General features: G+C 47.6%; 1 protein-coding gene across 9 annotated transcripts in view; it reads right to left on the bottom strand.

Moving 5' to 3' along the window:
- Positions 1 to 23,028, bottom strand: part of TMEM225B (transmembrane protein 225B) — a 30,342-nt gene extending 7,314 nt beyond the window's left edge. Inside the window, exons 1-9 of one of the 9 annotated variants that reach the window (XM_087867645.1) lie at positions 22,737 to 23,026; positions 22,337 to 22,492; positions 6,001 to 6,190; positions 4,292 to 4,370; positions 3,264 to 3,444; positions 2,757 to 2,967; positions 1,145 to 1,291; positions 583 to 724; positions 191 to 328 (exon numbers count right to left, since the gene is read on the bottom strand). In XM_087867645.1, coding sequence (XP_087723771.1) covers positions 191 to 328; positions 583 to 724; positions 1,145 to 1,291; positions 2,757 to 2,964 — 635 coding nt within the window. In that variant the 5' untranslated portion in view covers positions 2,965 to 2,967; positions 3,264 to 3,444; positions 4,292 to 4,370; ... (1 more) ...; positions 22,337 to 22,492; positions 22,737 to 23,026. The other 8 variants (XM_087867651.1, XR_015726785.1, XM_087867633.1 and 5 more) reach the window with 8 other exon arrangements.
- Between the last annotated feature and the right edge of the window lie 2,254 nt (positions 23,029 to 25,282).

Below are 25,282 nucleotides of genomic sequence, written 5' to 3'. Positions count from 1 at the left end.
ATAATGTTACCGAACACCTGAAATGTGGCTAGCTTGACTGAGGAACTGAATTTCTATTTATTTCATTTTAATTAATTAATTAGCCACAAGTAGCTAGTGAACAGTTTTGGACAGCACCGTTCTAGAGCGTCCATGGCTCCTGAATCCAGACAGAGGGCAGGGAGAAGGGCACCAGCCCCAGGACACTCACCAGCCACTATGAACAGAACGATGGCAAAGCCAAGGACGTAGTAAGGCCACTGCACGGAGAACTGGGGGGGGCTGGGCTTCATCCTCAGATTCTGGATCTCCAGGGCATGCAGCAACAAGGCCAGGAAGGCACAGACCCCTGCAGGGTCACAGGGAGGCACTCTTGCTCTCCTCCCATGGTTCCCACATTTGCTCTTCATCAGACAGAGTCACGTGGCCCACAGCCGGTGTGGCTCCTGTGTGGAGGCTCCTTTCTCCAGCCCATACCTGTGCCCTCTCAGAGCCCATAACCTCTACCCCACATGCCTGTCTTTCCCTCCATCCCAACTCATTTCAAAGCCCATGTGCCTCACCTCCCAGGGGCCCCATACCAGAAATCCCTCTCCCAGGTACCCTCTGTGCCCGTGCCGTTGGCTGACTCCAGATGGGGCCCCCTGGGTGTGATGCTTTGGGTGCAACTCAACCTGATTTCCCACTGTGAGCGTTCCACCTCCTCCATGTGATGGGAGCCTCCCCGGGTAGGGCCTTGGCCAGCCTTTTAAAGTCAAAAGGTTCCAAAGGGCAGAGATGGTGTCTTCCATCCATTCGTCCAAGAAACACTTATATTTCACTTACATTATATATTTCACTTCCATATTGTCATTCTGTGCCAGATTCTATGACAGTTGCTGGGATAGAGATTATGGTATAAAGACCCCAAGACAAATGACCCCAAGCCAATGCAGTGAGGGCTGTGCTAGCTGGAAGTGCAGGGTGCTGAGCGGCCCCCGGGACAGCAACTGTTATCCTGGGGGGCAGCTGCCTCAGAGAAGGGAGCAGGCAAGATGGGTCCTAAAAATTCCCTCTCTCCTCACATCACAGAAACCAACCATCTTCCTGCCTTTGGGTACCCCCCACAACCCCTCCCCGAGGCCGAGGCTTGCCCGAGGACGAGGCCTGCCTCCTTCTTCCACACCTGTGAGGAAGCTGATGAAGGCTGACACCAAATTGTGCTTCCGGGTCCTCGGAAACAGCTGAGATGCAAAAGACACCAGGATGAAGGTGGTGAGGAAAGACAGGACAACTGCAGACAGCAGGAAAACTCGGCCGAGAATGATGTACACTGTGGGGGAGGGAGGCTGGGCTGCAGCTGGACACCCTGACCCGTGACAGGGGACAGAGCCCCGCAGAGCCTGCGCAGAGAAGGCCCCCGCAGCTCGCCACCCTCAGTCCCACAGTGCAGCCTGGGACCATGGCTCCAATCCCACCACTCTGCCCCCCAGAATGCTCTGGCCCCAACATTTTGTTCCCTGTGACATGGAAGTGTACGGAAAAAAAAAATTAGATGGACCAACGGTCATTTTAATAAACAACAGACGATAAAAGTTGCATGTGGAAACGTGAAGAATTGCATCTGTATTGGTCACACTGATATAAGCCGCCGGTGGAGAATCAGAACTTGTGAGGTTAAGATGTTCTGAACTCTGGGGGGAATGCTTCTTTAATTATGCCGGTTAACAGACCCAAAATAGCAGAGCCAGGGTCTTGATGATCCCCTACTACTGGCGTGACTCAGACCCGTGTTAAAACAAGTTCGTATATCCTTCTAAGCATGCAGAGATGGACAGCTGGTGTGGGAAAAAAGACAAAGGTGTTGCTAAAGACCCAAATGTTCTGGAATCTATTCTTGGGTTAAACCAATGGTTCTCAATCAGGGGCAGTTTTACACCCCCACTGGGGATATTTGGCGATGCTAAGAGGTAATTTTGGTTCTCGCAAATAAGGGCATCGACCGGGTAGTAGAGGGTAAGGGTGCTGTTAACTGTCCTGCAAGAAACAGGAGAGCCCCCACAACAAAGATTATCCAGCCAAAGTGTCAGTAGCGCCAAGGCTGAGGAGCTCCAGATCAAAGAGCTCACACAGTGTGGCCCATCTTCCCCAAAGAGGTTTCTCCTCTTCTATTACCAGGAGAGATCCCCTAAAAGAGGCTCACCTCTTTTCCAAGACAGACATCCTCCCGACCTTCCCAAGTCCCTTGTAAAACACGGCCTCAGGTGTGTCCACAGGCCGCTGAGCTCATATTTGTGTGCATTCCCTTGCAAATGCGGTTCTCGGGGCCTAAGCACGTTATCTGCAGAGCTGCCACCCACAGGGGGACAGATGTTTGGCAGAGGGGACAAGTGGGCCTGAAATCCAGCCTGTGCTCTACTAACAAGGCTCTTCCCTGGCTGGGAGCTGTGCCCACCCACAAAGGTCCCATGTGAGGGAGTTAACAGGAGCCCTGAGAGGTGGCGGAGCCTCACGCGGTAGGGTGGGACCCCCGCCCCTCCATCCTAGGTGGGGGCAATCCTACCCCAGAAATGAACTTTGTTACTGACACACTGCTCCTGACCCTGGTGGTCAACTTGATATTATTAACCTTTTGCTTAGCCACATACTTTCCTCTAACCTCAAGAGTAGAGACTCAGAAAATGCCCTTATGGGCTTATTAAATTCTGTCCTCTGTGACTCCATCTGGTCCTCTGTCACCCAAGTCCCTACACTGGCCCCATCTCCCCCTGTCCTGTCCCCGCCTCCATCTCTCTTACCTGACAAGGGTCGAGGCTTCCAGCATTTGATATGGAAGCAGTTCTCAAACAGGCCACTGAAAAACACTTCATGGGACTCCTCATTCACAAGCCGTACCCAGAAGGGGAAGACGGAGACCAGCAGTATGAGCAGGTAGCCCAAAGAGGTCAAGGCCGGGGCTATGGCCCACGTGAATCCCTTCACGTCCTTGTCCTGTAAAGTCAGCATCACCTGTTCAAGGGAAAAGTGAGGGCTTCTCATGCGGAACAGGGCAAAGGAGATGACGCCTGCGGAAATGTTAGCATGTATGTGAGCCTCGGGAAATGGTGATTTCTTTGCCTGGATAAACTATACAACCTCACAGAACTCTTCGGCAGACCTAAAATATGCATAAAACATTTTCTGCTGCTAAGTTACCGGGGGATCTTGGGCAAGGAGGGTCCCTTCTCTGAGCCCCAATTTCCACCTCAATAAAATGAGGTTGGACAAGGCCATCCCCAAACGCCCGCCAATCCAAAAGTTCTCACCGCTGGATTCTGTTAACAATCACGCCATCTACAAAGACCCTCTGCACTGTGGTCCGCAGGCAGCTAACAGCCAAGGGCTTCGGGGATTTCAGGAGGGCCACGGGGTGGTACTTAGGCCGGGCTCCGAAGTGTAGAAGACAGGCCCTCAAGAGTGAGTGGGCCGCTCGTGCCGGTCCACACCCTGCGCAAACATCTGTGCTCATGCCCAGGCACTGGGGCCTCTCCAGGGTCCCGAGGCAGACCCCCTCACTGCAGCCGGGCCGGGGAGTATCTCTGAGGCTGTGGGACCCGCAGAGGGCCGAGTGTGGGTGCGCTCTTGCATCCCCCTCCCAAATCTGTTTATAAACACGTAAACAGCTATTCCTCTCTAAGCGTTGTCAGACTGGTTTGGAAACATCCCCGTGTGCTTTCACCTCCTTCCTGTCACTAGGTTCTCTTCTTCTCACCTGAATAATCCTTCCTTCTCTCCAAAGCTCCCCTTAGATCTTCCCTCCACCCTCTAGGCCACACTGATGAGTCACCTGAACTGCCGGGCCTCAGTTTCCTTTGCTGTAAAATGATGGAGTCGGTCGGCCCCGAGAGCAGTCCTAGCTCTAAAACTCTCTGGTAGGAGACATGGCTCCATCCTGACCCCCATGCTCCAGATGGGACAGAGCACAGTGGACACTGTCAACAGATGGTCTGTGCCCCTGCCTGTCCCCCAGCAACCTCAACTTGTCTAAAACTGGCCTTCATGTTTTCCCCATTTCAGCCATGCTCTGTCACCACACGCTGGCAGGGAGCTCAAGCTGGGCTCTCCCTCTCTCCATGCCTCCATCTCATTGGCCTTCCTCCCGGGAAGTCCCCAAGCCCCCACCCTTCCTGCCCCACACCCACAGGTCTCACTTCCAAGCACTTCTGGCCTTCATGTGTGCCTTCCTTCCCCGGGGGTGCCCTCTCTGCCTCTCCTGTAAAGCTCAGCTTGGCCCCATCCACCGCACACAGCCTCTCAGCCACCAGCCACTACCCATAATTCCCTCCACACTTACTGGACGCCCCATGCCCAGCTTAGGCCAGCGGGAGCGATTCAGGGATGAAAAAAGACAGGAACTCACAGGCTCTTGGTAACTATGGGGGAGAAAGAATCATAAACATGTCACTGGGTACAATGCTTTCCTCCCCCCTGCCTGGGTGACTTCAGGGCCAGATGTACCCCAGAGCGCCACCTCCTATCTGTTCCCCCGCTGCCAGTGGCTCTCCAGTGAGGAGGACCTTGCCAGCCTTTTGGAACAGCCCTGAGCACAGGGATTGGAGGACTGTGTCCCAAGGATATACAGCTTGGGGGACGCACTGATCTAGGCCAGAAACAAAGGACCCTAGACATGTTAATAAAACAGGGAATCTGCGGATCCCTTTGTACTGCTGAAACAGAGAACAGGAGAGAAAGATCTGCCACTGGTCCAGCAACCCATAGTCAGTCCGTGCTGGGGCAAGGACCAGAATCCCACATGGCTGACCCCCCCCCCCCCACTTCAGGTTTCAGGCCAGCAGTTCAGTTTGGTGACTCTCAAATCTGTAATTTAGTGGAACCAGTGAATTCTTCCTACTAGGTATGCTCATTTGCATGTGTGAGAAAAGGAGAGTGAAGGGGGGTATAGAATTGCTAAAACTTTTTATTTTGCCAAAAGCATTCAAAACAGGGACGCCTGGGTGGCTCTGTTGGTTAAGTGTCTGCCTTTGGCTCAGGTCATGATCCCAGTGTCCTGGGATTGAGTCCCGCATGGGGCTCCCTGCTCTTGGGGAGTCTGCTTCTCCATCTGCCTGCCGTTCCCCCTGCTTGCGCTCTCACTCACTCTCTGTGACAAATAAATAAAATCTTTTTTTAAAAAGCATTCAAAGCAAAATGTAAACGATTGGCAGCAACTACCACACTGTCTTCATTATTATTTAAAAAGGACCCAGGAAAGTGAAAGAGTTGCTCGCTTGGTGGGGCCTGGACCCGCCCGGAGCCCCGGGCTTGGGTGGAGCTTCCTCAATCAGGTTCCCTCTGGGAGAGTCCCTGAGCCACCCCGCAGCAGCCTGAATGCAGCCCTGGTCCCTCCCAAGGCCCCGCACAGCCCGGGCGTCAGCAGGGAACTGTACTGGGGTATGAAAGAGGTGGGCGACCGACAGTACATCTGGGTGGGAATGGTGGGGGTACCTGTCTGGGCCGCAGGGAGCCTCACTCCCTTTCCCACCAGTGATTTGGGGCAACGTGGACAGCAAACCGACCCCGATTTGGTCAGAGGAACCTTCCCGCTGACAAGTCTCAGCCCTTCTCTGGCCCCAAAGCCACTGGGACATTTTCCAGACCCCAAAATGGACCCAGATCTGATGATCCGCCCCCAACCCGCAGTGGGTCCCAACAGCCCGTAGAGTTCTGTGTGGCCTGCAGATTGGTGGGGTTGGGGGCCCTCTCCACGCTCCCCTATCCGTGGAGCCACCCCGCCTCACCCTCCCCCGTGGCCTCCCCTCACTCCTTGGGCACCGTCGGGGTCTCCCAGCCTCCAAGCACGGTTTCCCTTCAGGAGGGCCCTATGCAGCAGGGCGGCCCCAGGGGCCCCCACTTGCCCCTTGGGCCCAAGGCCCGGAATTTCCGTTGGCCCTGGAGGCCGGAGCGAGAGGATGCGGCGTCTGAGGACAGAGCTCACCGAGCCCGCGGGGAACGGCGGAGGTTGGGCAGGGGCTCACCGGCCCTGCGGCCACGCCCGCCGCTCACCTGGCCCTCCGACCCGGTACCCAGCCTCCGGGGCTGTTTGCCGTGTGGGCCTTGCTCACCCGTGAGCCGAACGGGGTGGGAGTGGAAGCGATCCGGAGCCGGGCGGATGAATTCGAATTCCAGCTCTGCCATTACCAGCAGGGTGACCTTGGGTAAGTTACTTCTCCTTCCTGGGTGTCAGTTTTCTCATCTGTGAAACAGGAATAATAATAGTAACTCCTCCTGTTGTTGGATGGCTGCAAGAGTCTGACGACAAGTGCCTGGAAGCAGCCCCCTGACTCCTCAGGACCCTGCCAGGTCACTCCCCTTCTCCAAGACCCTCACCCCCCCATGGCCCCCTGCAGCATCCCAAGCCCCTGTCCTGTCCACGGGCCTGACCACCCTCGGGCCTCCCTCATCCTCCATCCCTCTCCCCTTCTCTGCCCTCCCCTAAGAAGGCTGGCGGCACCGCTCACTGCTCGGGCTGGTTTTGAACTGCAGGAAGAATCTTCAAAGAGAGGGCACTGAGTGGGGGTAGGACTGGTCTCCAGCTTTGGGAGACTGGTAGGGGGAGGTTCGAGGGGAAGGAGTGGCCACACTTGGAACACTTTCTGCCTTGATCTCAGATAACTTTAATCTCCTCCAGCGGGCCCGCATTCATTCTCCAGGTGATGGGGGCAAACAGTCCATTTCCAGACTCACATCCCTATATTTAGGCACCTTGGAGAAAAAGAATGTTTTCCTCTCCCTATTCTCACCCCTACTTGGTCCACAATTTCCCAGGAAGTATTCTAATAAGCTAAGCTCGAGTCACATGCTCATTCCACTCTGCTCAGAGAAGGTTAAGTCAGCTGTTGGGTTAGGGTTAGGGTTAGGGTTAGGGTTTAAGGTCAGGGGGTTAGGGGTCTGGGTTAGGTCATTGAGAAGCCAGCAGTTTGGATCACCTGTTTGGAGCAACATAAGAACTTTCTTAAAGGAAGAGGGATGGTGTTATCAGAAGGGAAAATTACAGCAGACCCCAACAGCATTTTCATATGCATCGTTATATAATACTTTTAAATCTCATTACACAGTAAATCCAAACAACAGGTAGGTATTATTATCCTCATTGAAGATGAAGAAACTGACTCTCGGGTTAAGAACTTGCCCAAAAGATCATGGATGGTTGCTAAAAACATTAACCTGCAGAGGAGTAGATTTTTTGCATGGTGCTAGAGTTTATCATTCCTAAAAATTACTCACTAATTGCAAAGGGAAAACATACCTTTACGTAGGAGAGATCTGGCAGTCGCTACCTTTAACAGGTGAACAAAGAGTACTACTTAGGGTGGAATAATGCGGTATCACATGCCTATTGAGGTGATACAGTATGGAGACAGGACCTGTAAGGTGTTCTTGCCAAACATGTTTAATCAAGCCTCTAAACGTCGTTCCAGTTTAGAGGAAATTCAGGTGGTTGGGAAAAAAAAGTTAACTACCACCACAGGAAAACAGAGGAATCAATTTTGTGGAAAATTCTAAAGGATAACTGTTCTTGACTTCTCCAAAAGTCAATGTCACTTAAAAAAAAAATAAAAAAGTAGAGGAATTATTCTAGATTAAAAGAAACTAAAGGGCCCCCCTCAAAAAAAAAAAAAAAAAAGAAAGAAAGAAAGAAAAGAAACTAAAGAGACATAAAACCAAATGCAAAGTGACCCTTGATTTTTTCCCCCCAATTCAAACTAAAATAGCTAAAAACACATTCTTGGGGTAACGGGGGAAAGTCTGAATATGGACTGCATTTTAGACGGTATTAGGGAATTAAATTCTTTTTCTTAGGTATGTTTCATAGTGTTGCAATTATGTAGGAGAACAACCTTACTCCTAGGAGAAGCACGACATGGTACTTAGGGGTGAAGGTTACGTCCACGCTCACTTTCAAATAATTCAGAAAAAAAGTATATGGATAGAAAGCAGATATGGGAAAACAATAATAATTATTGATCTGAGTAGGGGATATATAGGGTGTTCATTTATACTATTTTCAACTTTTTGGTATATTGAAATCTCTCAGATAAAATTATCGTTTAAGAACATACACACAGCTGGACCCTGAACCTGGGTTTATCCTTCAGCTACTCAGTATCTGAGTGCTTTCTCGAATGACAGATAACGATGTTCGCTGCAGACAGTCCTTGCCTCGTGGAACTTGCAATCTAGCACAGAGACAGGTAACTGAATAAATCATTTTTTCATATGATCAGTGCACAAAGGAAGCATAGCACGCTAAAGGGATTGCAGAGGACAATTCAGTTCAAGGGAAGATCTGCAAGGAGGCAGCATTTAGACGGAATCTTATCCCCGAGAGGTGACCACAATGTGCAAAGGTTTTTGCTCGCTCTATAGCAAGAACTACTATACATGGCACACATGTGTGCACACACACACAGAAAAGTCTCACTTACCTTTGCTCAGCACAACGCACACAACCTACATTTGAAAAATACTGTGTTCAAGGACCCAATTAATTTTAAAATGACTGGCAGGAGTAGCGCCAAGAGGACTGAAGAAATCAATGGGCAGAGCTGGGATGTGAAGGGTCTTGCATCCTAGGGACCACGAGAGGTGAGAGTAAAGCAGTCACGTTTGGGTGCCAGCGCTCAAATTCCTCTTCCTCCTCCTGTCTTCCCTTTGCCCAGAGACTCCTACATCTTTTTTTTTTTTTTTTAAGATTTTATTTATTTATTTGACAGAGATAGAGACAGCCAGCGAGAGAGGGAACACAAGCAGGGGGAGTGGGAGAGGAAGAAGCAGGCTCATAGCGGAGGAGCCTGATGTGGGGCTCAATCCCATAACACCGGGATCACGCCCTGAGCCGAAGGCAGACGCTTAACCGCTGTGCCACCCAGGCGCCCCCAGAGACTCCTACATCTTTAACCAGAGCACAGGAACTGCCTCTCACTCAGGGGGCCCAGGGCTGTGTACACAGCATAGGGACTACCAGGCTAGCCCCCACGAGAACCGGCAATTTTAGGATGTGTTCACAGGTTTAGGTTATAGCCTCTTCTGGAAGCATTTTCATATTTTCCTAGGTCCAGGGCAGAGGACAGGCAAGGGAAGAGTAACTGCCTGCTGGAAAACGGGGTGGAGTCCCCATGAGCTGGGGCTCTGACTTCCCCCAGGCTCTGTGCTTCCTTGGGCCAGAGCTCCAAAGGGAAAACCCAAGTCACCTGAACTCATTTTACCAGGTAACAGAAGTGGGCAGTGAGCAGGTGCCTGCTTCCCCAGCCCCAGACCAAGCTTACTGCCCTCAGGGAATCCACCCAATAGCTGGCTCCATTCTCAATGCCAGGGCCCCCTCCCACAGTTCTCCACTTTCACACAGGGCCCCTGATGCACTCCACACTCCCAGCCCCGTCCTCTTGCTAGCCCTCCGTGACTGAGCCACAGATCTTATGTGATCTTTTTGTGTCTTTCTCTCGGCACCCGTGTATTGTATAGGTTCTCAACCTTCGGTGCACATAAGAATTCACTGGGAACTTGCAAAATCCCAATATGCAGGCCATACTCCACACCATAAAATCTCTGAGATTGGGACTGAGGCATCAGTACTTTGAAAGGTCCCCAGGTGATTCCAGTATGCAACCTAAGTTAAGAATTCCTGCTCTACTGTGTCCTATTGCAGCTAGGAGCCATGAGGGGACAGGGAGGTGGGGTTGCTATGGGGTCAGGTGATCAGCCATCCTGGTTTGCACAGGACTGAGCAAGCATTTCCCGATGTGGGGTTTTCAGTACAAAGACCAAGAAAGGCCTGGCTAACAACTGGGCTGAGTGGTTGCCCTTGTGTTTACCTGAGGTCTAAGGGCTTGATCAATTGGCCACTAGTAATACTTGTGCCCAGAGAACCAGAGCCTCAGTTTAGTGGGGGTTTTTTTCAACATTTTATTTCTTTAAGTAATCTCTATGCCCAACACGGGGCTCGAACTTACAACCCCGAGATCAAGAGTCACATGCTCCATTGACTGAGCCAGCCAGGCATCTCCCAGCATCCAACATACACACCAACTTCAGTGCCTTTGATGCTGCTAGACAAACTCTTCCCCAGCCTCCCCAACACCCTCCCCCCCCCGGTCTCCAGAGACAGCTCTGCTCTTGATGCCTGGCGTGTGACCCGGCACACTCACCTTGTCCCGGGATGCCCCTCCCTGCTATTCTCTGCCAATCAGAATCCCGCCCAGCCTTCAACCCCAACTGGTCAAGCCCTGCCTCATCCCTGAAGCTTCTCAAGACCCCACAGAAGGAAAGGGCCCTTTCTGTGGTGAAGGGAGTGGGGAGGGACTCAAGGAGGGTCACATGTGGAGTAAGTGGGCACACTCAGAGCTCACACCGGACTCACAGAGTGCAAGTCCATACTCAGGACATCCAGATGGCAAGGCGGTCTTTAGAGCAAGGTGACCTTCAGTTAGTGCTAATAATCACCTATCACTTACAGAGGAGAAAAGTGGAGGAGTACAGACAGGAGATCTGAGACAAGAAGACTTTGGTGTCCAGTAAACAGATTCATTTGAGAGCCATCCACTCAATACCTACTGTGCACACAGCACCAGACCAGACTTGGGGGCTACAGGACAGGCAATTTTCAATTTTAAGAGTCCACATTGTAAGTATAATTTTCACTGATAATTTTAGATAATCATTAATGCAAACTAACTGGAGGAAAAATAATCTGATTTTTTTGTAACCAAAAATAAGTGTTTACTTGGGGTACCTGGGTAGCTCAGTTGGTTAAGCGACTGACTCTTGATCTCAGCTCAGGTCTTGATCTCAGGGTCGTTTAACCCCCCCCCCCATTGGTTTCCGCGCCCAACACTCCTACTTTAAAGAAAAAAAAAAAGCATACAACAAAGTAGGTATTTCTCTCAGATACCTAATCTAACAATATACTACCCAGTAGAGGTACTTTTGGAATTTCTTTTAATGATTAAAATATTCATGGTGGGGCGCCTGGGTGGCTCAGTTGTTAAGCGTCTGCCTTTGGCTCAGGTCATGATCCCGGCGTTTTGGGATCAAGCCCCGCATCGGGCTCCCTGCTCAGCTGGAAGTCTGCTTCTCCCTTTCCTACTCCCCCTGCTTCTGTTCCCTCTCTCGCTCCCTCTATCTGTCAAATAAATAAATAAAATCTTTTTAAAAAAATAAAATAAAATACTCATGGTAAATGGATGCTCAAAAGTTGTTGTTGTTTTCTAATTTTATGGGGATGCCTAGGTGGCGGAGCGTGTGACTCTTGATCTTGGAGTCTTGAGTTTGAGTCCTACATTGACTATAGAGATTTCTTAAAAATAAAAAATCTTTTAAAAAGTTTTATCCATTATGTATTGCACTATTCAACTGGTTTGCTATTCAACTTTTTCCTCGACAATTACACAGTAGTGAAGCTCTGCCTCAGGTTATGATTTAATTTTTGTTATAAAGGAGTTTGAACCGTGGCTTTTTCTCAAAGGACTTCTTGAAAGTTATTGATTTTTTTTCAAAAACAGCCAGAAACGAACCATTTCTATCTAAACTTAAAATAAATGTGTACTTGTTTCAAGAACAGTAAGCATGCATATGACCAGGATTCAATCAGAGAAGTAAAACCACCAGGACACACACATACACACACACACAGCCCGCAAAGGCAGAGGAGGAGCCAAGGGAAGGTAGACCAGTTGCTGGCCCAGAGGCTGCATCTCCCTAGGGAGCTGAATCAGCAGATCAGCAACAACAGGGGTGAGCCACAAAAATAGTAACTGCTGCTTTTCTTCTGCCCTCCTGGTCTCCTAAGAATCTCCCTCTAGCCCATAAGAACCAAAAAACAGGAACAGGAACGGGAATTCTGGCAAATGCAGTTCGGCCTACCCAATTTGACACATAGCCAAGCCCATAACATGTCATACTGAGTTGTTTGGTCTAGAAAACTTGCCTGTTTACTAAGTGCATTTATGTCATATAAAACAAAAAGAGATTCAACAGTCTGCAGAACACTGAGGAGCGAAATACTGGTCCAAGACCCAAGAGGCACTTCCACTGATAGTTACAACAAATGGAATAGATGAGATAGAAGGAGTGTTACTGGGCAAAGGTCACCCTGCTGCTTTCTTCACCTACAAGTCTGAATCTAGAACTCCCTGATTCTTTCTTCCCTGGGATAGACCTAACTCATTCCATTTTCAGAAGACAACTATGAAGATTTGGAAAGCAAACCACAGAATCTCCCTCTGATGCCGATCCTCACCATCAAATCAGCAGTAGTGCTAACAAGGTTCGGCTTAGCCATCACCTTGGTCGTGCTGCATTATGCCCCTTTCACGCCCGACTCTGACACACTCTCCTCCAAAGGAATCTCCTGATGCTGGGTAAGCGGAAACTCCATCTAAAGATTTTTGTGCATTGAACACACCCATGAGATTTGTCTACTATCTGGATTTTCGGGTTTTAATAAGAGTTGAACCAGAACTGAAGGCCATCCACCCTCATAAAGCCCCAAAGGGTTTCTCCCCAGTTGCAAGCTCTCTGACATTCAATCAGAGCTGAACTCTGACCAAAGGCTCTACCACCTTCATTTCATTCAGTTTCTCTCTTGTGTGGATTCCCAGATGATTGGAAAGGTATGAACTGTACTTAAAGGTTTTCCCACATCCCTTGTATTCAGAAGCTTTTATTCCACCGTGAGTTTTCTGGTGCTGAATAAGGTGAGAGTTCTGACTGAAGGCCTTCCCACATTCACAACATTCATAGGGCCTCTCTCCAGTGTGAAGCCTGTGGTGTTTAATAAGAAGTGAACTCCTACTAAAAGATTTCCCACACTCACTGCAACCGTAAGGAGTCTCCCCTGTGTGGACTCTCTGGTGGTCAATGAGGTGCAAGTTACGACTGTAAGTTTTCCCACAGTTGTTGCGCTCATATGGTCTCTCCTTGGTGTGAACTCCCTGGTGTTCTATTGGATTTGAGCTCTGGCTGAAGACCTTCCCACACTTGCTACACACATACCCTGGTGTCAAACAAGACTTGAGCTCTGACCAAGAGCTTTCCCACATTCACTACACATGTAAGGCAGCTCTCCTGTGTGAATTATCTGATGCTGGATAAGGTGTGAGCTGCGCCGGAAGGTTTCCACAGTCACTACATTCATAGGGTTTCTCTTCAGTATGTATTCTTTGATGCTGAATAAGGTTCGGACTATGGCCAAAAGCTTTTCCACATTCATGACACTCACAAGGTTTCTCTTGTGTGTGGATCCTTTCATGCTGAATAAGGTATGAGTTCTGCCTGAATAATTTTCCACAAATATTACACATTTGGGATTTCTCTCCAATTAAGAATCTGTGGCTGTTGGATAGAGTTTGTGATGTTACAGAAGTTTTGCCCATATTCATAGAGTCCCTTGTGTTTGTTTTGTTCACATTTATCTCCTTCTTGTAGTCGCAGCCCTACTTCGAGAGTTTTCTGCTTTATAATTAATTGATCCTCAGTCCAGGTCTCACCATCTGACAGGAAATATAAAAAAAGTAGAATGTAACAAGAAAAACTCCTGGTGGGAAACAGGATGATCAGAGTATTCCCGGAGTATTTGGTTCAAAAAAGTATGAAAAATGGCCTTGCAATATAGGGAAAAGATGGATACAAGTTGAGCAGATTTGGAGAAAGCGGTGGGGAAACTAAAATTCGGGTTTATATATGAAGTAGCTAACCAGACAGACATACCTGGATTAGCAGAAAAGGGAAGCAGAGTTTGAGGGAAGTAGAGTCATCTCAGAACTTTAAAAGGGAGATGCTGGGGGCTACGTGTGGGGAGGGGCGGGAACTGAACAGATAAAGAGAACCTCACCCCAGAGGTTCTGCCCACATAGCACCCTGGCCACATGATCATCCCTGAGGTAACAGGGAAGACTCCCTCCACGTAATCAAAGACCAACACCTTCCTCACCAGAGTCTCTCTCTCTACACACAGATGTTCACATGCTCACTCGTGAACACAGACACGCTCAGACCTCAAATACATCTTTTAGAAATAATGCAAATGGGAAGATTTGATAAAGGAAGAGGGGGGAGGAGGGAAAGTTATTTAAAATACAAAACACGGGGTACAGAGAAATAGTCCCAAGTTGATTTTGACTCTAAGAGAATATACAAAAACAAATCCTGTACCCCTCCCTACATTCAAGGGAGACAGGATAGAAAAACACCTCCTGTTTACTTTAATACATTTCTCCTCTTAATTGAAATACCGCTTACTAAAGCTAGAGAGGCCGTTTTGCAATGATATTAGAGAAAGTAGGCCCTCTGCTAAGAGGGATCTTTATGAAAGGAGGGGGTTCTGAGAAATAGCCAATGCAGCATTTCCATCAGCAGTGAAAGCCTAACACATAATCAGCCCTGATTTTATTTGTCAATGGTCATTTTCTTTAAGGAATTTAACAATTTGTGATATCTTATCAGAGAGCCATATTTACATTTGTTCTCCACCTCTCTATGTTCAGTTTAGATATTGTGTTTTTAACAATTTTCTCCTCGTGATAATTTTTAAGATCTTCTCTCTTACCAATTTTCAAACACACAATACGGCATTATCAGCTATAATTGCCAGGCTGTACATTATATCCCCGGGACTTATTTATCTTGTAACTGGAAGTTTCTACCTTTTGACCCCCTTCATCCAATTCTCCCACTCCCACCCCCCACGTCTGGCAACCACCAGTCTGTTTTCTGTGTCTGAGTTGCTTCTTTTTTTTTGATTCCACATGTAAGTGAGATCACACAGTATTTGTCTTTGTCTGATTTATTTCACTTAGTGTAATGAATGCCCTCAAGGACCATCCATATTGTCGAAAATGGCAGGATTTCCTTCTTTTTACAGCTGTACAATATTCCAGTGTGTATATTCACGTGTTTGTATGTACACCACATCTGCTTTATCCACTCATCCATCAATGGACACTCAGGCTGTTTCCATGTCTTGGCTATCGTACATAATGCTGCAATGAACATGGGGGTGCAGATATCTTTTTGAGACAGTGCTTTCATTTCCTTCAGACAAATACTCGGAAGTGGAATTGCCGGATCATATGTAGTTCTACTGGTAGTTCACCAATTTACATCCTCGCCAACACTTCTTACTTCTTGGCTTTTAGGCGATAGCCATTCTAACAGGTGCGAGTGGATTACTGGCTTAATGGTTTTACATCCGCTTGTACATGTGTTTCACTGTTTCTCTTATATGTCATACAAATTGCAAACAGTTGGAGAACACCAACTAGGTATACAAAGTTAGGTACTTAAAAAAAAGTGATAAAGGCATCAGTCGAGTCTAACTATTAGCTAGGCAGGCCAATTCTTTTTAGCAAGATACCATAATGAACTGGTACTATAAATCCAAGTCACTCACTGTGCATAGTCCGACGGAACTTTCTGTGGTTATCAGCCGTTCCACATCTGCGCTGTCCAATACAGTAGCCAATGGCCACATGTGGCTACTGAGCACTTGAAATGTGGCCAGTGCAACTGAGTAGCTGAACTTTTAATTGTATTTAATTTTAATTAATTTCAATTTAATTAACACATTGTAGCTGGTGCTACCCTATCGGGACAGTACACTCTAGAGATTCCTAAACCTGCCCCATCTGTCCCCCAGGCCTGGGGGCACCTAAACTTAGAAGCCCTTCAAAACTGGGTTCACTAATAAGGTGAAACACCAGACAGAGAAGGTAACAAAGTCTCCTCAGCTCATCAAAAAGTGAAAGATCAGGGGCGCCTGGCTGGCACAGTCAGTTAAGCTTCCAACTCTTGGTTTTGGTTCAGGTCATGATCTCGGGGTCGTTAGATGGAGCCCTCCATGAGGCTCTACACTCAGCTTGGAGTCTGCTTCTCTCTCTCCGCCTCTCCCCACACTCGCACTCCCTCTCTCTCTAAAATAAAATAAAATCTTAAAAAAAAAAATAGAAAGGTTAATAGCCTGGGCATGCTTCCATTTGGACTTGGATTTGGAATACTTCATGAGGCAGGAGACATGCCTTCTGTGGTTGGCTTGGGCAAATATTAAAACGAGGGTTTCTTCTACATCTCTCTGACCTGGCCCCTGTCTTTCCAGCCTCATTCTCATCTCCTCCCCTACACCAAGCCTGTTCTCCTGTCTGTTGGACCACGCTATTTGTTCTCTCCCAACATGTGAAGGCTTAGGTGTTCTAGAAGAGAACTGGCAGCCTGCCTAACATCTTTATGAATGTAAATCCTACAGGCCTCAGGCCCTGTTCAGTATCACCTTCTCCATTAAGCTGAAGGCGAGCGATCCTTCTCCTATAACTCTTGAATTCTTCTCCTCTTTACCAGTCCTGTGACATTTGACTCATTCATATTTACCTTACTGAGCAACTGACAACATGCCAGGTACGGTTCCAGGTCCTGAGATACAGCAGGGAGCAAATAGGCAAAAACTCTGCCCTCTAAGATCTTTTATTATAGTAAGGGAGCTGGACAAGAAACCTCATAGATTACATTCTACTAGATGGTGCAAGTGGTATAAAGACAAAAGCGAGGAAGAAGGAGTAGAGTGCCAGAGGGAAGGAGTGGGCAGAAGGGTAGCAATTTTACACCCCATGGTCAAAGAAGGACCAGGAAAATGACACTGAAGCAAAGACTTGAAGGAGATAAGGGTTTCTGGGAAAGAGCATTACACATAGAAGAAACAGCAAGTGCGAAGGCCCCGGGTGTTCAAACAGGCAAGTATGACTGGAACGCAATGAGCAAGGGGAAAAAGTAGTTAAGAAATGAGGTCAGAGACACACAAAGGGAATCAGAGAACATAGGACCCGATAGGCTACTGTAAGAGGTGTGCTTTTACTGAGTGAGAGAGGAAGCCTTGGGAGGCTCGTGACAAGAGGAAGACAAGACCTGACATTTTAACAGGATCACACTGCCGGCTATGCTGGGACGAGACGGTAGGCCGGCAATGAAAGAGGCAGGACAATCAGCCAGGAGGCTACTGCAATAATTCAGCTGAGGGATGATGGCACCCTGGACCAAGATGGTGGCAGAGAGAAGGTGGTAAGAAGTACTGGGATTCTGGAAAAAAAAGTTGATGGCCGTGTGGGCAGGATTACTGATTGATGGGTATGAATAGGAGAGAACAAAGTTTTCTCTCTGGGTTGAGTAGCTGGAGGGATGGTGTCCCCATCTCTGAAATGGGGGATATTTATAACAGGCTACGGCATCTTCGATAATCAAAAAAGACATTTCCACGTGGCTCTCATACCAGTCTCGAGTTCAGTATGTCTCATACGTGCTCCTCCTCCTGGCATATGAGTATCTGTTCTACTGCTCTTGTAACTCTCCTGTAGCTTTAGCGTTTTTCAAAATAAGAAGGGAAGGGGTGACAACGAGCAGTGACTCCTTTCTCTGCCCCCATGCCCACTCAGTAAACAAGTACTGTTGCTTCTACCCACAACACACTTCTTGGTTTTTGTCCCTACCTTCTGTTATCACTAGTGACGTCCTAAAGTCAGATCCTAACCACCTCTCACCACCCAGACCACACTCAACAAACCAGATTCTCTTCCTTATACACAATGCTCACCGGCTAGCCGTTTAGTAAGATAAGCTAACAACACATACTTCAATATCTACCAAACAAAAGCTAAGCTCTTTGGCCTGGCATTGCTCTCGCACAGTCTTACTCAACTCTGCCTCACAGACTCATCTCCTATCACATCTCCTCTACGCTCCAGTCAATGTGAACAGTTTCCTGAACATGTATATTCCCACACATGTCCCTCTTCTCCATCTATCAAAATCCTATTCAACCTTCCAGACCCAGCTCAAAGGAGCCTCCTTCCTGAAACCTAACCCTACTCTAATCCCAGCTGGAAGTGAGCTCTCCTTTGCGTCTCGAAAGCATTCGCCTCCTGCCTCCTTCATGGCATTTAAACACATTGTCTTTGGGCCTCTCCTCAGAAGTATTTTTAGTTGTATGTGTGCGTTCCCTTCAATTTATGTTGAAAGCATCTCTAGATTAAAAGATGTCTTCCATTTCTTTGTCCCCAAACCCAGTACTATGTAAAGAACCCTGCACATATTCAGTGCTTCAAAATGCTCCTGATGGGGGCGCCTGGGTGGCTCTCAGTTAAGCGTCTGCCTTAGGCTCAAGTCATGATCCCGGGGTCCTGAGATCAGGCCCAGCATCAGGCTCCCTGCTCAGCGGGGAGCCTGCTTCTCCCTCTCCTCCCCACATGCTCTCTCTTGCTCTCTCTCTCTCAAATAAATAAAATCTTCAAATAAGCAAACAAACAAAAATGCTCCTGATTGTTTCCCAGCGATCAAGAGAAGAATCTGTAAGTCACTGAGGGTCCCAAATAGACCAGTTATAAAAAGCCTTCGCCAGACTGAGGTTCAAATGGCATTCAGAGAGATATATCTCCTCATGGGTCAGAGCCACGTACAGAAAAAAATATCAAAAACTTGGACTCAAAGTCTGGTAGGGAGCAGGACCCCCTGGAATGCCTCAGCAGACAGTGGCCGGTCTGAGACAGAGCTCGAGAAGCCCAGGAAGAGAGCAGTTGCCCTGTGAAATAAGCAAATCAAATGTGTCCCCATGTCCCCATGGACAAAGGTTTAAAAACAAAGTTTCTTCGCTGATCTGCTTCTAATTTAAAGGAAGGGGGTAAATCTATGCAGTTCTTCAAGTAGTTTAACTACAAAGCCGTGGGATCCCAAGTATATTTACTCCTAACAGCAGTAGAAATGAGCAATACTTATTGTACTGGGTCTGGTGTCATTTCCCTGCCCCACCCCCACTAATTCATGTCTACGTGGAACCTCAGAATACGACCTTATTTGGAAACAGAGTCTTTGCAGAGTTAAGATGAGGTCATAATGGATTAGGGTGGGCCCTAAATCCAATGACTGCCATCTATATAAAAGAAAGAAGAGGAAGATTCACACATGGAAACACAGAGGAAAGAAGCCCATGTGACAATGGAGACACTGACTGATGATGCAGCCTTAAGCCAAGGAGCACCACGGATTGCTGGGGTCCACCAGAAGCTGGGAACAGCCAAGGAGGGATTCTTCCCCAGAGCCTTCAGAAGTAGCAAAGCCCTTGTGGATGTCTAGCTTCCAAAACTGTGAGAGAAGACAGTTCTGCTGTATTAAGCCATGAAGTTGTGGTCATTCATTACAGAAGCCCTAGGAAACGAATACACTCCCTGTTTGATTTAACCAATCAGCAAACGTACATACCACCTACTACGTGCAAGATACCGGTAGAGGGATTATAATGGTGCTTCAAAGCGCAATTAGGGGTTGGAGGACAACCCCTACCTAGGTGAGTTGGAGATGGCAGCCTCAAAGAATGACGCTGAGCTGGATCTTGAAGTATGATCAGGATCAACAAGGTGAAGAGTATTCCAAGCAAATGTCATAGCATCTGCTAAGGCTCGGCAACACCGAAAGGGGTAAGTTAAGGAATAGTGAAAACAAAAAACAAAACTCCATGTGAGTGAAATGTATGCCCCCATACAGGGAGGAAGCAGGAGATACAGCAGAAAAATAGAGTAGAGCCAGATGGGGTGCCTGGGTGGCTCAATCAGTTGAGCGTCCGACTCTTGATTTCGGCTCAAGTCACGATCTCAGGGTCCTGAGATCAAGCCCCACATCGGGCTCTTCACTGAGCATGGAGTCTACTGGGGATTCTTTCTCTTCCTCTGCTCCTGCCCCTGCTTGTGCTTTCCCTCTCTCTGAAAGAAAGAAAGAAAGAAAGAAAGAAAGAAAGAAAGAAAGAAAGAAAGAAAGAAAGAAAAAGAAAAATAGAGTAGAGCCAGATATGAAGAGGCTTATTTGCCACACCCAAGGCTTTGGACTTTATTTTATAGGCAGAGACTGACATGGTCAAATTTGTTTCCAGGGAAATTCACTGAGGCAGCAGAATGGAGGACAACCAAGAGTAGGGGACATGACCAATAGCATAAGGATGTGTCAACAATCCAAGAAAAATAGAATGGGCCTAAAATGAGGACATGGCAGTCATAGGCAGCAGAATCACGCTTTTCTGAAGAAAAACTGACAGGATTTGATGGCTCACTGAATACGGAGGGAAGGAGAATAGTACAGTACGACTCCAGGTTTTCTAGCTTGGGAAAATCAGTTACTAAAATTAACCAAGGTAGTCACTGGAAGGTAGGGAGGTGGGGGCCTGGCAGAAAACAATGAGCTCCAAAGTACACCCACGAACATCTAGCATCCAGGACCCAGCTGGCAGCAAGAGAAGCACAGAGCGGTTAAGAGAAGTCCTGAAAGGGGACAGGATCACCTACAGGAGTGAAAAAAAAAGAGGGCTAAGAACGGTCTTGGGGAAAAATCAATGTTTAGAAACAGATGGAGAAACAGGAGTGGGAAAGAACCCGGAAAAGGCAAGAGGAAGACCAGAAGAAAATGGTGCTTCCAAAACAAAGAACAAGAGCTGCAAGAGTGATCACATCAACAAAAAAATAGTAAGGGGTCAAAGAATTAAAGCTGAAAAACTGTGTCCAGTGCATTCGTTAGCTAAGCCACTGGCAATCTGGATATAATCAGTTCTGATGGAGCAAAAGCAGTGCCCTGGTTACGAAAGTAATAGCAACTACTGACAAGGTTTTTAAGAGGTATGACAGTGAAGGGAACAAGGGCGATTATACCCAATTTCTCCCTAATGCTCAATCAGCCACCAAGTCCTCAGGTTTTCATGTCAATGTCTCTTGCATCTGTTTGCTTCCTTCCTCACAGCCCAAGTCGGTTTCAGAAAATTCCCGTAGGAGGCTGCGCTACACGGGACGCTGGGATGTGACGTTTGGATAGGCAGAGAATGTAGGGGATAGCAATGCACGTGAGGAAAAGGACACAAAGGCACAACGGTGTAGAGTGCAGGGTCTTTGGCATTACTTTGTGCAGACACACCAGTCTTACTGGGTTTGTTTTGGGGCACACGAAGGAAAGACTTTTAAGGTAGCTTGAGGCCACACTGCAGAGAACCCTGGATGCCAGGTTTTGGAGTATGGGCTGAATGCAGTGGGCACTGTGAACCAACATGAGTAAATGAGTATTCTAGGAAGGTGAGTATGGGCACTTGGCCTTTTAGAAAGACTAGCAACAGGGAGCATGTGGTAAGTATCTATCCCCTCTCACTTAAAACTTGAATCCTTTCTGGGGTGCCTGGGTGGCTCAGTCAGATAAGTGTCCGACTCCTGATTTCAGCTCAGGTCATGATCTCATTGTGAGATCAAGCCCCATGTCAGGTTCCATGCTGGGCATGAAAACTGCTTAAGATTCTGCCCCTCTGCTCACTCACTCTCTAAATAAATAAATATAACAATAGTATACTACTTAAGAAAGGCCAACAATTCCTTCCTTACTCTGAATTCTTCCACGGCCAAACTTGTGACTTTCTAAGACTTCCTGGGCCAAACCCCAGTTCACAGGGATCTCCTCTTGTAAACTTCTACATAGTTCACTGTCCCATAGCCTCTCACAGCTAACTATTTCAACTCTAAGTTTGCGGGTGAGTAGGGGTTAGGTTTTCTTTCAACTTAGTCTCAACACCTCACAATAACAGCTCAATAAATACCTATCAAGTTAAAAATTAGTCTGAAAATATAGTTTTTACACATAAATGTGTAAAAGAAAATCTCCCCAAATATAAACCATCACAGAGTCCATGATGTGGATTATCTAAGCCTTTGTCACCCAATTAAATAATCCAAGTCCATTTTTTTAACAGCCAAACATATACCGGATAATGGTGGGATGGCAGATTGAAATAAAGATGTTGATACTTCAGGAAAAAATGTTGATACTAACAGTTTAACCTCATTTTCCATCAGCAGGTGGCTGGCTTATCTACTACACTCCACAGGCAAAGCACCTGCTTGGAGTTTACACCTTAGGTGGTAAATGTATCTTCCCTAAGGATGAAGGAGAGCTTGGGTAGGATGAGTGGAGGAGCCCGCTCTTTTCCTGGTACTTGAGGTATGGGGCATACTTGGCTGAGTTCATTTATTTATTCACACATTTACTGAGCTTCTCCAAAGGCCAAGCCAGTTAGCAGGTGCTGGAATGACAGATCCTCCAAGACTTAGTGCTAGGATAATACTGCCGCTGCCAGTCTGCTCCACAGGTCAAGAGAGGAAACGCTGGTTACAGGCTTTATTTACACGTAATAGAGCCTTGGAGTTAAAAAAAAAAAAAAAAAAAAAAAAAAGGGTAGTTTTTCACCAGGGCAATTCTAAGTGTAAAGTTAATCGTGTCCATCTAATCCGAGGCCGCGGCTGGAAGGACAAAGTTTAGACAAAGAAAGCCAGCTAGGTCAGCTCCTCACCCTTGCTCTTTCGGGGCTCCTGCTTGGAGGATGGGTACGGGGACTCCGGGGTTATCTGCTCAGGTAGCTTCTCCATGGGCTGGATCCAATCCCCGGTGCTGCTTCAGAACCTCCTCTACGATTTCTAAAAAGCGCGGCACAACGGACGGGCAGTCACTGCGGGAAAGGGAGGGAGAAGGGGGCAAATGTAGGGGAAACGGCAAGTGAAGCTTTTCCAGGACCGGCTCCCACTTCACTCTCCTCGGACTGGCTGGGCCCCGGCGAGGGGGTGCGGTCAGGCCTGCGGCCCCAACCCCACTCCACCCGCGTCCCCTCAGCCCGAGCGCCCCGCCCCGCATCCCGCGCTTCCCCCCGCAACAGCGCGAGCCCGCAGCCTCCACCCCGGGACCCCGATACTCACTCGCACGGCCGCTCCGCAGCGGCGGCGACCTCGGACCCCGGGCACCGCTGGAAACTCGGGCTCCCTGGCGCGCACTTCCGGGTCCCGTCTAGGCAGCTCGGAGGTCTCCTCTCGATCGCGGGTTCTCCAGGGGCCGCTGGGGAGCTGGGCCCAGAGCGGCGTTGGGATGGCCCCTCCTTCGGCGTTTGTCCTTCGCCAAGGAGGGATTGAGGGAGAATGGGGCTAGATTTCTCTATTTGCCCCTCATCGCCCATGGGGCCCTAGGATCTAAATTGGTTGTTTCCTTCTTTCTCATCCCCACTGTCCCATATGCACCCTCTTTGCCTCCTCCCTTGGCCCGTGCCGTTTTACCACCCATCCCCACCACCCTTCTTGCAAATCACAAGGCGGGGATGACTCCGCTGGGCCTGAATCCCGTATCTATGCCCGCAGTCCGGGCTGTCCTCTCCCTCTGTCGCTTCAACCCGACTGGTGTTTCCCCTACACTACTCCAGTGCCTCCCAATTGTGCCTGGAGTATATAAGCAAGCAGGAGTAACGTATTGGTACCAATGGGCTAAAAGAGGAAGAAAAGCTTTAGAAATAGTGTCAAGATTTCAAGTACCCTATGCTTGGACGAGCTTGCCAGAGGTATATTTGGTATGTTGAAGAGGGAAAAATGTTAGGAAAATGAGTTGCTCGTGATAGGGGGAGTTTCCTGCTAAACTGAGCAACAGCAGTTACCAGTTATAAACTGGCATTATCTCATTAATTTTCACAACAATCCCATGATGTTCGTACTTTTTCACAATTTTAGGTGCTGAAAACTGCAGACTCAGTAAGTAGGTAAAAGCATCCTTTAGAACCCTGGCCAATTCAAACCAGAGCCTGGAGTCAAACCGCGCCTGGGGATGTGGGAAAGAAAAAGACAGACACTGTCATTATGCCCAAGTTGTAAATTTATAAACATGAATGGAATACAATAAGAGGTTAACCATTTTCTAGAAGTGAAGTGTGTGAATGGGATGCATCGGCAAAATCAAAAATTCCAGTATTTATTTTCTCATTGACTTGTACAGTGTGGTGTTTGAAATCATCCTTCCAGCCTCGGATTAAACACTGGTTCATTCATGTGCCCGTATTTTGAAGGAAGTATAAGATGTAATGCCATAGGATACAAATGTTAGCAAGAAAACACTGATATCAAGGTTTGCTGACTCCAGTAAGGAGTGTTTATGGGGAGGCAGTTCCTACCACAGTTCTAGGATTCCTGATGACCTCAAGCCATATTCAAGTTCTCCAAACCCAAGATATCCCTCCCTGAACAATGCCAGTCCTGCACTGTTAAATGCTTGCTCCTTAATTCCCTTTTTAGATTCTATGCTAAACACTTACGTTCTCACTGGTTTCTATCTTGGTGTTTATATTCGTAACTTTTTGGCACTAAATATATGACCAGTACCTTTTACATTACTTCATTTAATTTTCATGCTATTATTAACCACCGTATAGATAAGGAAACCAGAGAGGATAAAACGTCCAAAGTCACACAGGTAGTAAACAGCTTCAGTTCACAGATATGTCCAATTCCAAAGTCATTGCTGTGACAACTAATGTTTTAGTCATTACTTAATAGATGGTTTAGCTGTGCCCATGCCCTAGCACTGAACATCATAGCATCTGGCAACTGTACTACTGAATGAATGGATAGATGAGGTCACATTTTCAAATGTGGGAATGCCATTGTGCTGTGCTGTTACGACACCCCAGGGGCCTCCTTTGAACTTCTTAAACTTCAATTACCCACATACTTCGTAGGATGAGGCATTCCTCCAGAGAGCTTATTACCTTGAAGATGTCAAACTCTTTCATCTGAAGGCCTCCTGATATGCTCTTTTGCCTGAAATACTCTCCCTGCACCTCTTCCAGTGGTCCCCATCTGTCCAGTCTATGTCTATCCACTCTTTTGCTCAAGTCAAAAACCTAGAAATCAAACTTGATTTTTCCATTACCCACCTTGCTCCACTGCTATAATTTAATCAGAAGTGATAGGAAATCTAATACATGTCCATCAATCAGCAAGTTCCAGTTAGCAGGGAAAAAGCATTCTGAGCACTGAGAAATGGAAATGTAAATCTAGTAATGGGAGCTGGGATACCTTGACAGGAGGTAAGAATTTGGGAGCACTGACCTGTGGCATGTCATTGTCAAAATTATTTAAGCCTGTTTCAGGGAGCAGGGTCTCTGACTAGCTCCCAAAAGATTCTGGGATATCTTCTCCTAGTATCCCAGACAGTTCTGGGAGCATTCAGATCAATTGCAAAGTGGTAACAGTCAATCACGGAGGATACAACAGTGTATGAAAAGCTATCAAAGAAAACTTCTCTGCATTCTGGGATGTCTAACACCAACATCATGATGATGGAAATCCTGGGAGTCAGGCCTGACTTGAGCCATTAACTTGCTGAGTGACCCTAACAGATTCTTCAACCTCTCTACACCTCAGTTCCTCTGTAAAACGAAGCTAGTTCCCTTGCAGAGTTGTAAGGATTAAGTTTGAATATGAGC

Source organism: Ursus americanus, chromosome 2 (genome assembly GCF_024610735.1).
Source record: "Ursus americanus isolate L20-20 chromosome 2, mUrsAme1.1.p, whole genome shotgun sequence".
Taxonomy (NCBI): Eukaryota; Metazoa; Chordata; class Mammalia; order Carnivora; family Ursidae; genus Ursus; species Ursus americanus.
Note: the sequence above shows the minus strand (reverse complement) of the source record. Positions and strands in the feature narration are given on the sequence as shown.